General features: G+C 35.5%; 4 protein-coding genes across 4 annotated transcripts; 2 read left to right on the top strand and 2 right to left on the bottom strand.

The window, feature by feature from the left end:
• Positions 1 to 270: 270 nt before the first annotated feature.
• On the bottom strand, positions 271 to 10,835 carry Dnaaf5 (Dynein axonemal assembly factor 5). The gene is made up of 12 exons (XM_076117301.1): positions 10,090 to 10,835; positions 9,681 to 9,864; positions 9,139 to 9,356; positions 8,644 to 8,801; positions 5,303 to 5,506; positions 4,780 to 4,930; positions 4,327 to 4,491; positions 2,497 to 2,688; positions 1,937 to 2,094; positions 1,371 to 1,563; positions 732 to 923; positions 271 to 423 (listed from the first exon to the last, which is right to left on the bottom strand). Exons 1-12 carry the CDS (start codon positions 10,724 to 10,726, stop codon positions 287 to 289), a joined length of 2,589 nt encoding a protein of 862 aa, XP_075973416.1. The 5' UTR covers positions 10,727 to 10,835; the 3' UTR covers positions 271 to 286.
• A 495-nt stretch (positions 10,836 to 11,330) lies between these two features.
• On the top strand, positions 11,331 to 13,276 carry Manf (mesencephalic astrocyte-derived neurotrophic factor). The gene is made up of 2 exons (XM_076117217.1): positions 11,331 to 12,026; positions 13,099 to 13,276. Exon 1 carries the CDS (start codon positions 11,487 to 11,489, stop codon positions 12,006 to 12,008), a length of 522 nt encoding a protein of 173 aa, XP_075973332.1. The 5' UTR covers positions 11,331 to 11,486; the 3' UTR covers positions 12,009 to 12,026; positions 13,099 to 13,276.
• A 689-nt stretch (positions 13,277 to 13,965) lies between these two features.
• Positions 13,966 to 15,610, bottom strand: ATPsynF (ATP synthase, subunit F). The gene is made up of 4 exons (XM_076116936.1): positions 15,451 to 15,610; positions 15,268 to 15,366; positions 14,640 to 14,756; positions 13,966 to 14,104 (listed from the first exon to the last, which is right to left on the bottom strand). Exons 1-4 carry the CDS (start codon positions 15,527 to 15,529, stop codon positions 14,076 to 14,078), a joined length of 324 nt encoding a protein of 107 aa, XP_075973051.1. The 5' UTR covers positions 15,530 to 15,610; the 3' UTR covers positions 13,966 to 14,075.
• Positions 15,611 to 15,860: 250 nt separating this feature from the next.
• Rpn10 (regulatory particle non-ATPase 10) lies at positions 15,861 to 17,310 on the top strand. The gene has a single exon (XM_076117102.1). The coding sequence runs from the start codon at positions 15,952 to 15,954 to the stop codon at positions 17,047 to 17,049; it is 1,098 nt and encodes a 365-aa protein (XP_075973217.1). The 5' UTR covers positions 15,861 to 15,951; the 3' UTR covers positions 17,050 to 17,310.
• Positions 17,311 to 17,318: the final 8 nt, after the last annotated feature.

Consider the following 17,318-nt stretch of genomic DNA (forward strand, 5'->3'; position numbering starts at 1 on the left):
GGACCTACACAACCCTAGGCTACAGCATAACCTCAGAGATCGATCCGCGCAGCTGTTGTTATTTAGCCACGAATGTTTCATTCCCTTTTCTAATATTAAGATTAAAATAACCATAATTTCTCAACGCAATTTAATTGATATTACAAACATAAAATTAACTCATTTAACATAATTATTCAATATCCACTCACACTTGAAATAAAATTAACTAAAGCTATAACTAATATTCAATGAAATTAAATGAAATGGAGGCAATATCATAGCATAATCTTAAAATTTAAATAAACTATTTATTCTTTATTATTTTTTCTAAGTGACTAGACAGTCGCTCGTAGGCGGCCTTGTTTCTGTAGAGATGTATATTCGCTTGCACTTTCTTCATGAGCAGCGGCGGGTCTATGTCGCTGACCTTCAGTATAGATTCTGAAGCAAAACAATAATTATTTTTAGATAGGTATTTGTTTCCAAATTATATTATTGGAACAACAAAATTAATTATGACAAATGGGCCGTTGAAAATTTTTTTTTTGGAAATCAAAATTACGCAACATTTTTTTTAGTAATATTTTCGGTTATAACCCCTCTGCTCCAGAAATAAGAACCTTCTAATGAACGATATTATTAGGGACAAATTTTTTTACACATTAAACCTAACTTATAATAAAATTGTCACAGCGGTCTATTCACAGTAAACCTAATCTAAAGCAATCTATTCACGTTTAGCAACCTACCGAGCATTTGTTTACGGAACTGTTCGTCGGTATCATCGAGGTGTATCAGCATGGCGCTATACAAGGCATCGACGTGGGCTCCAAACAATACAGTGTCGTAATCCTCAGGCCGGCGATTGAACAACGTAGTTAATGTTTGTACCGCGTACGAACGCACTTTGTCGCTGCTGTCGTCCAAACGTTTTAGAACCACTGTGGAATATCAACCATATTAATATGAAATAATCTAACGCACGCGATTTTAATGGTGCAAGAAGCATATTTTCAAAAAAGTTTAGTTACTATTGTATACCTCTGATGTACAGAATTATAAATCATAAATAATAGGGCACTTTATTTATGTTTAAACCAGCTCTTTTTTTACTATTAGTCACGAAGAGAGATGGAACTACATACTTCACTTTCGGACTCGGCAATAAATTCATAACAATAGTCCAATTGATGATTAACTGATTAATCTGTGTGCGTGTGAATCAAACCCAAGCCTCCACAGGGCAATGATAGGTTCAATATCATCATTATCATCATTGGCTCGTGTCCTATTGTAGATAATATAGGTGATAATCATTGGTAGGTAAGATAGAGGTTTACTCTTATTCGGCACAAAAAATATTTTAATAAATTGCTTTTCTTACTTACCAAAATACAACTTGTGCATGATATCGGGAGTGAAGCAGCCGCGCTTGCTGGCCAACGTGGCGAGGCAACACACCGCACGGAGCGCGTGTTGCCGCGTCAGTGTGGAGTTGTCGTCCACCACACCCACTAGCAGTGGGACCATCTTCTCCAGGAATGGAGCTAGGGATTCTTTTGTAGGGAACAGATTTACTTCCTAGAGAGAAAATAAATGTCTTTATTCAGTATTTTCCTATATACATCTGATTTAGTACAAATAAAAAAAGCTGTTTTAAAACTAATTATAGTTAGAAATGTTTTGGTTAATACCTAACTAGGCGTGTATTTATGAGTAATTTTTAAGCAGGTTCTAAATATAATACTTATCTTAGGATATAAATACGCCGAATAGTTGCCATCAGAATAAAGATAGTAGATATGGCTTTATAGCCACAAAAAAAAGATAGTTATAAAATCTCGAAACAGTAAACATTGCCCAGTAACCAAAAGATAGACCTACTGCTAATCGAAGATAGGTTATTGAAATCTCCCACCAACAGTTAGCAACGCTACCAAAGCCAGTACATCACCTTATCTCCCTTATCACCGTCGCCACCCTGCTCGGCGATGAGCGCGTCGTCAATGGGCGGGTTGTCCTGCAGCGCCGAGCACAGGCACGCCACCGCGGCCGTGCGGATCGCTTCTGCAGTTCTACCAGCCGACCACACCAAGTTCGGCATTATCACCTCTGAATAACAGAAAAGTTGTAATTAAATATTTTGAATAAATGTTAAGGAAATCAAAGTAAAAAGGACAAATAAACCCGAAGTAAAGTAAACTGCTCCTTTTCGGAAAATATGTAAAGTATTACATACATAAAACTTAAACGCGCATGAAACGTTTCGTGTAGACACAGCGTGAATTTGTAATTTCGGTCCCATATGGTAAGCCTATAGCAATAGCAATAAACCGACTGGGTACCATACTCCGGGCTATATATGTATAAAACTATTGCAACAGAAGCTGAACAAAAACAACAACATTTTGTCCGTAGCAGCAAGCAGTTAAAAAAAACTTGACTTCAAGAAAAAAATCATCAAGATCATCTTCCTTCAATAAATAAATAAAATATAGAGCATAATTCTCTCACCTTCAATAACAATGTTCAAGAAGGCCTCTAACTTGTCAGTGTTACACTTGCTGAAGTTGGTCTGTCTGTTTACAAGCACGGTGGACAGCGTGGTGAAGATCTTCAGCTTCACTTCAGGGTCTACCTTCGGAGCCGCCAGAGATTCCTTCAACAGTGGCGCTATGAGGTGCAGCTGAGTGCCCATTGCAGAACCTGACAAACATGATGGGTTAAGACTTGGCTTTTATGCTCGCTTTCATGGGCTTCCTAGGTTATAGAGAAGCTAAATAATAATTACAAACGTGCGAACTACGTCATGCCGTATTATCGGGCTCTCTCGCTCGCACTTACACATTATCCCATTCATGTTATTCTTTTAATTATGACGTAGTTCGCTCGTTTGTGATGGCCAGAGTATAGAGTTAAACTGACCAAAATGTGAGGTCATAATGTAATCAATAATATTAGCTGAGTACTTATTTTAATTCACAGAGAAGGGACTTATCCGGCGACTGATATCTTGATGATGGAATTATTTAGAAAACTAGCTGACCCGTGCGGCTCCGCTCGCGTGAATTTCGTACTGTTGCTTATTCGTTTGAGCACGCGAATTGCGAAGCACTCGATACACATAAAAATGCTAACAACTCTTTTGTCATCTAATGGTTATATACGAAAGGGACCCGAAGGACACACAATGTGACACAGGCTCAGGCAGGCCTGATTTCCTGTGGTTACCTTCTTTTCCGCTCTCGTCTGTATCCGTACCAGTTTACAGTGTAAAATATAATACCTTATTATAGACTGACCATTGCTTACCCGTCTGGATTCAGAATATTATAATAGGTACAGACAGACCTATCTGCGCCGGAGCTCTTCACACGCGTAATAATGTTTACTTGCGATGATACGTCCGAAACCGCGTAACCCGTAATTATTTTTTATATATCATCCGTTGTTTATTTTTTAAAACTTACCACGTAGTCTGTTTCATAGCTATACAATTTATTTCCTTAATGCAACCAATTAATTTGGTTATGTGTTTCGAACAACAACGCCATCTGTTAGTTGCGGCGAACAACAAACGAAATTACTCGGTTGCCATCTAGGATATCCCGACCACACCGGACCCACGTAAACCAACATTTTTGTGTAATATATCATACAACATTTATGTTTAAAAATCTTATAAATGTATAGCATGTTTCAAAGGTATTTTTTTACAATAAAGCCATCAAAACAAATTAATTAGAAAAAACATGCTTTGTTGCGAGCTATAACGCCATCTATTGGTTGGTGCGAACAACAGGTATCGATACGGCAGGCGCCGCGTTAACTTTATGCGAATGTTGTGAAATGGATTGTAACGCCATCTATGGTCTCTATAGGGAAACGCAGGTTCAAACGATTTCTACGTATATTTTTTTAATTTTCTAAATTTTTTTGAAATTTTATGCTATAAAAAGTATCCTAGAAACTGCTCCACTACTTAATCTATGCTTATACCAAATTTCAGTGCATTCTATCCGGTAGTTTTTACGTGATAGCGTCACATACAGACGGAGGACAGACAGACAGACAGACAGAAAAGAAAATTATAAATTGCAGATTCGGTATCAGTATCCGTTACTAAACATACCCCATTGGTTTTTTTTTAAATATATTCAATGTACAGAATTGACCTCTCTACAGATTTATTATAAGTATAGATAATTTATATAGCATGAGCATTTGGTATGAGCCTCTTACGAGTACAAGTTCAATATTTTTATTTACCCAGTTTACTATCTTATAGTCATGCCTATGGAGACAACCACGACCATCAGTCTACAATGATTATTGTGAACTTACCAGAATGCAACATGGCACATTCAAGCAGACATCTGTCAGGGGTGAGCAGACTCCAAGTGAGCGCGTCGCTGGTGATGTTGCCCAGTACTCTGCCGATGTGGATGTCGTACAGAGTCGTCATCGTCTTCCCGCACTTCTCTATGAAACGTAGCTTGTCCAAGTTGGCTGAGAACCGTAGAAAAATGTAAGATTAAATGGAGATTCTATGACTATAATAAGAAAGATACACGTAAATTTACAACTTAACAAAATAAAAATAGTAAGTTATAATTTTAATAAGTGCTTAATGCAGCATTAAATTCTGGACTTAAGAATAAATTTACAGAGATCGAAAGAAAATGGAATCCGAAATACGAAAACTAGAAAATAAAATTAGAAAAAACGTAGTATTTTTTTACAGAATGAATTTCACAATAAGCTGAAAATTATTTTGAATTCCTTGGTATAACTTACAAAAAGCCATGAACTGTATCTGGTTGTCAACCGGCATGGCGTACACAGTGAAGTTGATGACGAACAAGTCATGTGCAACGTTCACACACGCCTCCCCGCACAGGTCCATCAGTGCCTCGCAGACGTGGAGCAGTTCTGTCTGGTATTTAGGCTGTAGGTAACAATATTTGAAGATGAGAACCTCAAATTTAGTGGTAAATGTGGGGAGAAACTGTTAGAATTTAACAATAAAGGGACTTGCATAAACAGGCTTTTGTAGTAATAGTAGTTTCAATTCAACAAATGCAACTTACTTTATCCATTTTCTTTGTTCTTTCACTGCTAAAATTGCAAACACTAATTATTTTTTTTAATTTTACTAGTGTCTCCTAGAGTTTGGGGCTTTTCAGACTCAATCAAATACGCGATTTATTTACTGGCTTGCTATAGTAAAAGTAGCAGTGAGACAATTAAGCATAACTTTAAGGACGTTAAAAAGCTAATAACGACTCCATTTTCCCTCAATTTTCTTCAAAAGACTCACCTTACGGGTCCTGCATCTATCTGGGTCAGCCAGTTCCCTACAGAGTTCAGTCAGGACCTTCTCCTTCACTAGTTCTGCTCGAGAGCCCTTGATGATGTTGGCCAGCACCATGAGGGCCGGCCAGGAGTCCACCTCGGCCTCCAGCAGCGGCCACCATGTGTCAGGTGTTATGAAGTAACCGTATAATTCTGCTGCACGTTTGATCTGGAGTCAGAAAGTGTTGGACATTGCAGTAGAAAGTCAATAAAATATGCTTAAATCGCTACGAAGAGCTTGTAATCATTTCTTTTGCAGAAGCTGACCGTCTTATGTACAGTCAGCACCAAAAGTCGATGAACAGAATCAACTTAACAAAACACCTGTTCACAATAAAATGCCATAAGTTATAGTCGCAACTAGGAAACAAAATAGCCTGTACACCAGAAATTTACAAAATTCGTTAAACACGAGTATTTCAAAAGTATCTGTACACTAGTATTCCTAAAGTTGCTGTACACCAACAATTCAAATGTCGCTGAACATCATTGTATCAAAAGTCACTAAGCAGCAGTAAAGACAAAATTATTAGTATATTTTGAACATTGCCGTGTGTTAATCTACTTTTGTCGCTTATGTTGTTCAGCTACTTTTGGGACAGTGCTTGCTTAACCTTAATAATGTATGTTAACACGTTAGTATCTATTTCAATACTTATTTACAAAACAATTATATTTTATTGTCAGTAATCATATTAATCTATAATATGAAACATAACATAAACATAACTCTAATGATCTACGAAGCGATTATAGTGACGGTACTTGTAATTTACTTTGCGCGAACCGTAAGAATACCTTACATTTAATTAATATTTCTGTTCATATGACTTGTGATAATTTTAGTCTAGCGTATTATTGTCGTAGTCTGAAGTAAACGAAACGTTGTGTATGTGCATAATTGTTTATTTATATTATTGATACATCTATACTAATATTATAAAGCTGAAGAGTTTGTTTGTTTTAGACTGAAACAGACCGATAGCTGCAGGCTACACTTCATTAATCTCAATCTGCTTACTCTACCCTGCATCTACATACTCGAAGTGGTCCTATTTGTAAGAAAGAACGTCGCTATGTTTGAGAGATTGAGTAGTCGAAGGCATAATTTAAAAATAAGGTTTCCACCTAACAAGACCGCAATATACAACAATAGTGTATTCTGTATGATACCGCGGATTTATAATCATTTACCAGCCTCAATACTGGAAACCTTAAATTTTAGTATTTTTAAAAATAAAGTTAAAAAATTACTGCTGGCAAAAGCATACTACACCGTCAGTGAATACCTAGGTGATAAGTTGACATGACCAAGATTTTATTAATTCAAATTGTATTTAATGGACATAATTGTTAATTATTAATATCTGTAATTATTATGACATTTTATATTCGTTTATTCCTCACTGACATTAGGTATTATTTTTTTTTTTTTGGTATTAATTTTAATTTAATGAATTTGTATTTATTTGAAATGTATAATTTTGCATGCTAAAAGCTGATTATGGTGATTCCTTATACTTGTAACATCTGATAACATGTACCAATATTCGCAAAATAAATGATTGAATTGAATTGAATTGAATTGTTTGTTTGTTTGTTTGTTTGAACGCGCTAATCTCGGGAACTACTGGTCCGATTTGAAAAATTCTTTCAGTGTTAGATAGCCCATTTATCGAGGAAGGCTATAGGCTATATATCATCACGCTACGACCAATAGGAGCAGAGTAACAGGGAAAAATGTTACAAAAACGGGGAAAATTTTGACCCATTCTCTCTTATGTGACGCAAGCGAAGTTGCGCAGGTCATCAATCGATAAATATCACAATAATGTCGTATAATGTGCATATTACGGAGTTGAAAAAATGTTGAATTCTGTGATGTTCATATCACAGAATTCAACATTTTTTCAACTCCCTTATGTGACCATTGTCATCCCAACGCCTAAGCCAAAAATGTTTAGCTATGATTAGACATAAACATATATATGCACCCATACTTATCAGTATGTGCTTAAATATTGATAAATGTTTGATTTAATAATAAAAATATAACACTGACTCGTCCTGGTAATTGATTCCTAGACTGTTTGATCGATTTTATGTAAAAATATCAAACAAATAAATGTAATTTATTATTGTTTTAAAATTAAAACTGTTTAATAGTTAAAATGTTTTAGAAATAATGCACACTTTATTTGTTTTCACTAATTACAACAATCTTAATACCTACTTACAATTATTATTAAAAATTGAAGCAAATATGATATAATATTATATGTTTTATTACTTACCGAAACACCTAATTCTGCAGCAATTTCTGATACATTGTATCCTTGTTCTTTCAAGAGAACAATTCTCTGACGTTCATGCTCCGTAATATGCACATTATACGGCATTATTGTGATATTTATCGATTGATGTATCAATGATATAAATAAACAATTATGCACATACACAACGTTTCGTTTACTTCAGACTACGACAATAATACGCTAGACTAAAATTATCACAAGTCATATGAACAGAAATATTAATTAAATGTAAGGTATTCTTACGGTTCGCGCAAAGTAAATTACAAGTACCGTCACTATAATCGCTTCGTAGATCATTAGAGTTATGTTTATGTTATGTTTCATATTATAGATTAATATGATTACTGACAATAAAATATAATTGTTTTGTAAATAAGTATTGAAATAGATACTAACGTGTTAACATACATTATTAAGGTTAAGCAAGCACTGTCCCAAAAGTAGCTGAACAACATAAGCGACAAAAGTAGATTAACACACGGCAATGTTCAAAATATACTAATAATTTTGTCTTTACTGCTGCTTAGTGACTTTTGATACAATGATGTTCAGCGACATTTGAATTGTTGGTGTACAGCAACTTTAGGAATACTAGTGTACAGATACTTTTGAAATACTCGTGTTTAACGAATTTTGTAAATTTCTGGTGTACAGGCTATTTTGTTTCCTAGTTGCGACTTTAACTTATGGCATTTTATTGTGAACAGGTGTTTTGTTAAGTTGATTCTGTTCATCGACTTTTGGTGCTGACTGTACCTACTTACTAATAAAAAGACATTGTGACTTTATTATTAAAATATTTTATTTGATCATCTTTCACAAGTCTGTATCTTTCGAACCATAACTGGTATACCCATAATAATTTCGCCGTAAGATTACACGATACACACGGAACTGGTCTATTAAAGTGTCTTTAGAATCCAATCAAGAAATTTGTATTTTATAGCAAGACGATAAATGTAATGATTTCTAATGCTTCTTTGTTTATTACCTCAAGTATAACTCTAGGATCCTCGTCACCAGCTCCTCGCAGCATGGCCCGCACGGAGGTCTGAGCGTGCTGGGTGGAGCCTTCTTCAGCACACAGTATCAACCAGCAGAGAAGCTGGGCTACTCGGAGCCGAGCATCAGCTTGCCACCCATCCATTTCTAAACCAAAACATAGAGAAATAAACTGTCTGTGTGTGTTTTAAACGCAAACCCTGAGTTTGCTCGTATGTCTCTATTGGAACTAAATAAAGCTAATTAACTGCTCGATCGAAATCGTTACTAGTGTAGGTACTCTTTGCTAGGAAAGAAATAATTTAGTAGGTTGCTTTAAAGCTCTTTTAGAAGTCATGGCAAATAGACCAAATGAGACACCACAAACTGATCGTTGATTGTAGCTGGGCTACAACTAAGCAGTCTTCCAATATCCCTGTACCCTAATCATGTTAGAATCAAAGTGAACTGAAAGTGTTCTCAACTTAATCATCGATGTACTTGCCTCGGGAAATAGCCGGTACAATCTTTCCGAAGTTAGTCCCAACAAGTACTCTGCAGCCCATATTAGGTCGCTTAACGTCTGGGTAGTGAGTGGGCACGTCTTTCAGAAAGTCTGACTTCTTCTTGAGGTCTTCCTCGTTTTCCTCCATGTACTGCAGGCCGATGTCCGTCCAGAGGGAGGAGGCGGTGTCCCGAATGTCAGACATTACGTCGCTCAAACTGAAAAATTATAGATTGTGGGTGCATTTAACATACCTTGTTGAATATTGACTATTTAAATCTTGGTTGAACAATCTTAAAATTATGTTATAATAGTAATAACACAGCAGAGCCGACAGGAAGGTATAAATCTCGAAATTCAATCTAACAGGCCTATAATGAATGGAACTGAAATTTTTGAATTTGCCAAAAGCAATGTAGTATCTATTACTATTACAGATTTTATTCTAACAAATAAAAGTCCCATCTAGGCCCTAATTGAGTAAGCTGAAAATAAAACTTAATCTGAACTTAAAACTATATAATTCAGTGGCTAAATGTTACCTGGTAAGCAACAATGGTATCATCCGATGCCAGAAGGAATACCGGTCCCTGTAGCTGAGCATCCAGTTGCCGACTTCAAGGGTGACCTGCAGCCGCACCTGTGCATTTTCATCAAACAGTTTCTCTGCCATGGGACTGATGGACAACTCGAAGCATTTGGCATTGCCTGCCTGGACTACAGCACCTGAATATTATGAAAAATATTTTATTAAAGACTGGATGGTTTTAGATGAATTTTGCATGTTGTTAGATGTGTAGTCTTAAACTGTTAACTTAGATCAAACTTAAGTTGTTTATATATTCATCATCCAGTACTATAAGAAGCTACTCATAACTGTGGTAAGTCTAAGTTGATAAAGTAAAGATGGGAAAAATAAACATTGACTAAGAATTAGTCAATTATAATTACCAATGGCTTTTATAGCTGCAACTCTGACTCGAAAGTGTTGATGAGCAAAGTTCGACAGGATTGGCTTCACATAACTCTCACATTGGAAGTGAAAGTCTCTCTGTAAGTACTTAGTGACTGCTATTATACATTCACAAGCCTCTAACTTCACCTTCGGGTAAGGATCGGCCACGGTTTTAGATAGAATGTTAGTCAAATCATTGATAAACGGACTAAGAAGATTGGCTACTTTGTATTTATCTAGTATCTTGTGCACTAATTCTATAAGAACGAGACGAATTTCCTCAGAATCTTCAACAATTTCCGGGCATCCGATACGGCGGACTATTACTGGCAGAATGTATGTTAGATAGTAATCATTCAGAGGCAGTTTCTCTATAAAATTAGATATAATAGTCGCTGATACATCTCGACACGCCTCGGAGGAATCAGAGAAGCTTTTCAACACGTAAGCGTATACTTCTGGAAAGACAGTTGTGAGATCACAATCACTGTTGGCAGAGTTCTCGAAGATTTCTTCATTTATTTTGGCAAGAGCCTGTTTTCTAGTCATTTTCGACTCGCTTTGCAGCGCCGTTATGTATTGCTCAAGCGCCCCGCGCGGATTTTCTTTAAGGCTAGGTTTCACTTCACCCATATTGGCGATTTATAGAAAGCAAGACCAGAGCGTAAATCAGCAAATAGCTGCTAGTATCGACAAAACAAAAATTGTTTTGCCGATATTGATAAACAAAATTTGTTTCCATGACTACTTCTGACAGCTAATGTCAAAGCAACAGCTGATTATTCTTTTCTTTTAAAAGCATAGAATTCTTTTATTTAGTGCACTTGCCAGTCAGTAGTTTTATAAATCGTTGATTTCTCATTATTATTCATTAAGGAACCATATAAGAATAAAATTGTGTACAAACGATAATTATATCTAGTAATATTTCCAACTAATTTTTAATCTGAAAAGATAATGCTCTAAAAAAATTAAGCTAGCCAACAAAAATTTAAATTTCTTAATAAAATAGTATTAATGTGACTTAATTAAGAAACGTTGTTTAGTTGGAATTTAATAATTGGATAAATAAAAGGCGGTAATAATATTTTATTAAATATAATAGTCAAAGTAACCCACTAATAGAACCGTACTCGCGATTTAAAATAAATCGTACTATTTTAGGTACAGAAAAATGTCATCTTACTAACACGTGGACATCTCCAAAATGCCAACAACGTGCACCAATCACAGCTCGCCAAGTAAAGCTGTCAACGTTTTCATTTCCATGAATGGATGAGATTCTTCTGTCGCCCAAATTTCGTACTATTTCTATTTATTCTGTAACAAGTTGCGGTGTTCATAGCAGCTGGGTTTAAATTTAGCATATCTCATTAGAAAATATTAGTGCAAAATGTATAAATTAGGTGTGTTTCAGTTATTATTCTTGGCGACAATCGTCCAAGTCGCGCTAGCGCTAAAGGAAGGCGAGTGCGAAGTTTGTATTAAAACTGTGGAGAAATTCGCGGCCACGTTATCAGACGATGTCAAGAAAAACCCGAAATCCATCGAGGCTGAGTTCAAGAAGTTCTGTAAAGGCTCTAAAAACAAAGAGAACAGGTTTTGTTATTACTTAGGAGGCTTGGAGGAGTCTGCCACCGGTATCTTGGGTGAGCTGTCGAAGCCGCTCAGTTGGTCTATGCCTGCCGATAAGATCTGTGAGAAGTTGAAGAAGAAGGACGCGCAGATCTGTGACCTGAGGTTTGACAAACAGATTGACCTCAATAATGTTGATTTGAAGAAGCTCAAAGTGAGAGATCTGAAGAAAATCCTCAACGACTGGGATGAGGTGTGCGACGGCTGCATCGAGAAGACAGACTTCATCAAGAGAATAGAAGAGTTAAAGCCTAAGTACATGGGCAAAACCGAATTGTAAAGTAGCTCAATTCAATAGGTAAGCTATCATTTATACATACTAGTAATAAATACAGGTAACCTAACTTAGAGTAGGGAGAACATTTCACTTAGAGTAGGGAGTATTATTAGATACTTAACATCCCCATTTAATGAAATAACAAATATCATAAAAAAATAATATCAGCAGAGTTTTAAAGAAACAAATCATTAATACTAATCAACTTTCCTGCCTCTGTCATGCTCAAACATAATTAAATTACTCAGTTTGAGCATGAAATATAATTTCAAACTAATTACTTCATGGTGAATTAAATTGTGTGGGCTGACATAGTACTTGTACTTGTATGATGCAATTTACAGTAATTTTAACTTATGGGTGAATGACCTCAGCCCAAATTTATATCCAGCTCATTATTCAAACAAACAAAATGTATTTATGTATGAAAATACTTGTATGAAAGCATTTGTTAAGTTATAAAGAATCTAGAACATGTTGAGATTTATTAGATTCTTATCATAAGAAACTCCAAATGGTTTTGGTTTAGGCATTTCTGATTGGCAAGATAACATTGGAGATTGTTATCAATGGATATAAATTGAATTTTATTTTACTAATGCTATGTATTATAGTAATCTTTGGTTAATTTCGTTTTTAATGAGAGTGATAGCAAGTTATTGTTTATGCATATCTTGGTTTTTATGTAAATTTATTTTAAATTTTAATTGGAGAATATACTTTTGTTTTAACTACACTAAAAGCATGTTATGTGAAGTGAAAATACAATTTGTATTAATATATAGTAGAATAATGTCATCCACTGTGAAGATAAATATCATAAATATTTTCCTCTGATCTATTGTAGATAATTAAAGTAATGTTAGAATTTGTGCACTTTTATTCATGGTTCAAAAAGCCATAATTAATATTTATATAGTGTGAATCACACTAATTCCTCAGTAGCCAGATAACTTTATTGCAATATAGTCATAAATTAAGTAATTTTTAAAAACTGATCAAAATTTTGAAAAATCTTTTTGGATGCAACCCTCCATCTTTCTTGTGTATGTTTATATTTCTATTACTAATATAATGTTTTCATTTGTTCCAGAATAATTAAAAGGGACACTAATGTGATATCTCAGTGAAGTCATCGAGGCAGGGGGGTGAGGCCTTGAGATCAACAACCAGCTGCATTTGAACTGTATGCCAGTGTGTTTGGAGGTTGCATGATAATATGTGTTAATAAATTATTATTGCTATTAAGTAATTACAATATTTTTTCCAAATCATTGTTTTATTTATGGTTTTCAGGATACAATTGCTTGTTTGAGACTCAAAGCAAACAATATGAACTAGAAATGTGATAAGAACCATCCCTTTTCTTCAGGACATAGATTTTGCCGTCTTTTATGCTAGTACAACTTTCGTGTCTATTGCTTTGAGTAAAACAGTAATAAGGATTTTGAAAGTTAGAGAAAGGAATCTCCACTTAGTCTTCTTTAGAAATTTCCAATAAAGCTAGCATACTCAGAAGTCCCATCTATGCTATGGTGTTAAAATGCAAAGAATTATTCTTATACTATAGAAAAGAGGGTGTCTGGGCCTTCAGCAACTTATTGCTTTCACGGAAGTAACAGACAAAGCTTTTGAAACCGGCTTTTTTATAATTTGCCAGTGTTAATTTCGCAAATACCGTTGCTCGTAGGTTGTGGATTCGATTCTATAATAGCTATTTGAGTTTTTCACAATATTAAATAGTCAGTTATCACAGTTAGGTGTACTTTTCGATTTCCAAATTAGATGTAAATGTTTTGCCCCTTATGTGGGATTTAAACAGAAAGTGGATGCGTGTCGGGCGAGGGTCGAGTCGGCGGCGGCGTAAAATTATTCTTCAATTCATATGGAAGACACCACATTGCCCGCGCCTGCGCAAACACTTGCAGTTATAAAACATGAGCTAAAATAAAACACATGATACTTTTTCACGCTAAGTTTATTGCAGTAATGTGTTGCCTAACAATACAACAGATGCTCTTGATCTTGCTGCTCACATAAATAACATGATTACACATAAGATGATCCATATTAGTGGTACTTGTAGTTCCTGTGGTGCTCTGAAATAGGACAACATGTTATATTAGTTGATGACATGGATGCTTTCAATATAAATTGGATATTTAAAAACAGATAAAAACTAAAGGCAGTCAGAAACTACAGGCTATAACAAAGTTATTTATCTAAACTCTCCCTAAAGCATACTAAAGATTCCATTTCTCACAATATTTTTGTGATGAATGTCAGTTACATAAAACTACTTATTTTCCAAAAAGAATCCAGTTAGAAACCAACAATACACATGAAATATGTATACCTAAAATTAATGTAAAATGATATACATTATTCATTGTAAACACTTGCATAGGGAAAATACAATGAGTAAATAATCAGTTTTAGTACTATTTTAATAATTTAAACAAAATAAACTGCTTATCCATGACAAAAATGTCATAACTAATTAGAAGATTGAGTTCTAACTTGTTAAGACATTTTTTCACACAGAATACCTAATAACTATGAGATAAACATTATCATAGAACATGTTCTATACCATTTAAGTTTAGTCCAAGACGAATGAACGGTGATACTTACTCATTTTACCGTAGTTTATAGCATAGAAGAAAGTCATGCTGCCCACCAGCAACTGGAAGAAGGGAGCAATGCCCACTTTCTTGGGCTGCATGTACTTGTGTTGCCACCTCCACCAAGCTGAAAATTTATTACATTTTTTTTACATACTACCTCCTTTTTGACAAATTGCAGATGTAAGAGTATGAACCTATTGGAGGGCTTTAAGAATAAAAAGATGATTGACTACTGTTATGGTGAAGAAATAGAAATATAATAAATTTTTGTATTTTAAATAGACATACATATTAGTCTATACTTTTGGATGTAATTTGCCTAATAATCTAAAGGTGTTCCTTGAATGGACTTGAAGAAGAAATAAATCAGCTGTTTTCAACTACTGCAAGATCTTTACACACTTTATTGCGACCTAAGCAGATATTTTTACTGTTCTTCACATTATTGATTTTATGGCCTTGAATTATTGTCTTGCTGTCAACTATTGAGTTCTATAATAGTATATTATTAGGCTCTAAAACGTCTGCATTTGCGATACATACAATCATGATCAAGGGTACTACACGAAGTTTACGTCCAGTAACATCTAACCTCAAATAATTATATAAAAAAATATATTTTAATGATAAATTACCTCGGCTGCAAGCGCCGACGACGGCCTGTGGGGACTTGTTCCTACGACCGAGCCAAGCACCGAGTTCATTCAGTTTCACTTGCCCGAAAGGTGTATCAGCTGAAAACGAGATCGGATTTGTAAAATTACATAATCGTACATGGTAAACCGAAGGGCAAAATTTTCGAACATAGTTATACTTACGCTTGCCATAGAAACGAGCCGGGTCGTATGGCCCATGGACAGAAGGATTGTACTCCTTGGGATAATCACCAAAACCCATGATTACTGGGATTTTCAATAAACTTTACGAAATGATTCTTCGGTGGTCGGCCAATCTGTCAATTTTTAACCATAGACAGACTATTTTTTTTATTGACACTGGCAATAGACTTACTTTTTGAAGCCAAGCAGAATGAACTATGAAAATATTTAAGGAAACATGTTTTTTATAAAGTATATAAACAAAACACTAGCCTTTATTTTGAAATCAAAGCATGATAAATAAATAAATAAAATTGATCAAGATAAAATTGACCATAAACACTTAAAATCAAATGATGATTTAATAATTCGAGTTAATCTGTGTAACACTTTGCTCTATATACCAAAATTACGTAGTCTATGATTATACAGCAAATTTCATTCTTTGTGAGGTGGTCAGATTATTTTATTCTCTAAATAGTCACTAAATAATTCGCCAAAATGGTATTAGAAAGTACTATGATTTGTGTAGACAACAGTGATTATATGAGAAATGGAGATTTCCTTCCAACAAGGCTGCAGGCTCAGCAAGATGCCGTAAACCTGGTATGTCATTCCAAAACACGGTCAAATCCTGAAAATAACGTCGGTTTATTGACTTTAGCCAATGTAGAGGTACTGGCCACGTTAACCAGTGATGTTGGGCGAATCATGTCCAAGTTACACCGGGTACAACCCAACGGTAACATCAACCTTTTGACTGGTATCAGAATCGCCCACTTGGCGCTGAAGCACCGACAGGGCAAGAACCACAAAATGCGCATCGTTGTATTCGTTGGCTCGCCAGTTGAAACCGATGAAAAAGAATTAGTGAAACTCGCTAAGAGGCTGAAGAAAGAGAAGGTAAACTGTGATGTTGTCTCATTTGGTGAGGATTCTGACAATAATCCTCTTCTGACATCCTTTGTCAACACTCTGAATGGCAAAGACAACAATACTGGAGGTAGCCACCTTGTGTCAGTACCCGCTGGTGGTTGTGTGGTGTTATCCGAGGCTTTAATATCTAGCCCATTGATTGGTGGTGATGGCGCCGGTCCATCTGGGTCTGGTTTGTCACCATTCGAGTTTGGCGTTGATCCCAATGAAGATCCAGAGCTTGCACTTGCTCTGCGAGTATCCATGGAGGAACAGAGGCAACGCCAGGAAGAAGAGTCACGTCGTCAACAAGCTACCACTGAAGGTGAGCCAGGAAAGACTGGTGAGACCCAAAACACTGGTATGGAGAGAGCTCTGGCAATGTCTTTGGGTCATGAGGCCATGGAGCTGTCAGAGGAGGAACAGATTGCTCTTGCTATGCAGATGAGCATGCAACAAGAGGCTCCAGCAGCAGAGGAGAGCATGGATGTATCGGAAGAGTATGCTGAAGTAATGAATGATCCTGCATTCCTTCAAAGTGTACTGGAAAACTTGCCCGGAGTGGATCCTCAGAGTGAAGCCATCCGTAACGCCATGTCCACTATCAAGAAGGACAAAGATGAGAAGGATGACAAGGAACAGAAAGACAAAGATAAAGACGGCAAGGGAAGCACTTCTAAATAAAATTGTAATAAATTTTTCAATTTTTTTATTGATACATTATGCTCGTAAACTTAAATGTTAGACTCCACAGTGCAGTGTTACTATCACTTTAAATTTATAAATTACAGATGGTTTATATAATTTTAAGTTTTATTTCCATGAAATCCAGTTGAGTCCTTCTATTTTGTCATATTCTGAAACAATGGAGTTCATTTTGTGTTATTTATAAATACACTAAGAGAATATAATGTAATGGAAGTAAATAAAGATGCTGGATTTTTATTTTTGTA

This window comes from Anticarsia gemmatalis, chromosome 8 (assembly GCF_050436995.1).
Source record: "Anticarsia gemmatalis isolate Benzon Research Colony breed Stoneville strain chromosome 8, ilAntGemm2 primary, whole genome shotgun sequence".
NCBI lineage: Eukaryota > Metazoa > Arthropoda > Insecta > Lepidoptera > Erebidae > Anticarsia > Anticarsia gemmatalis.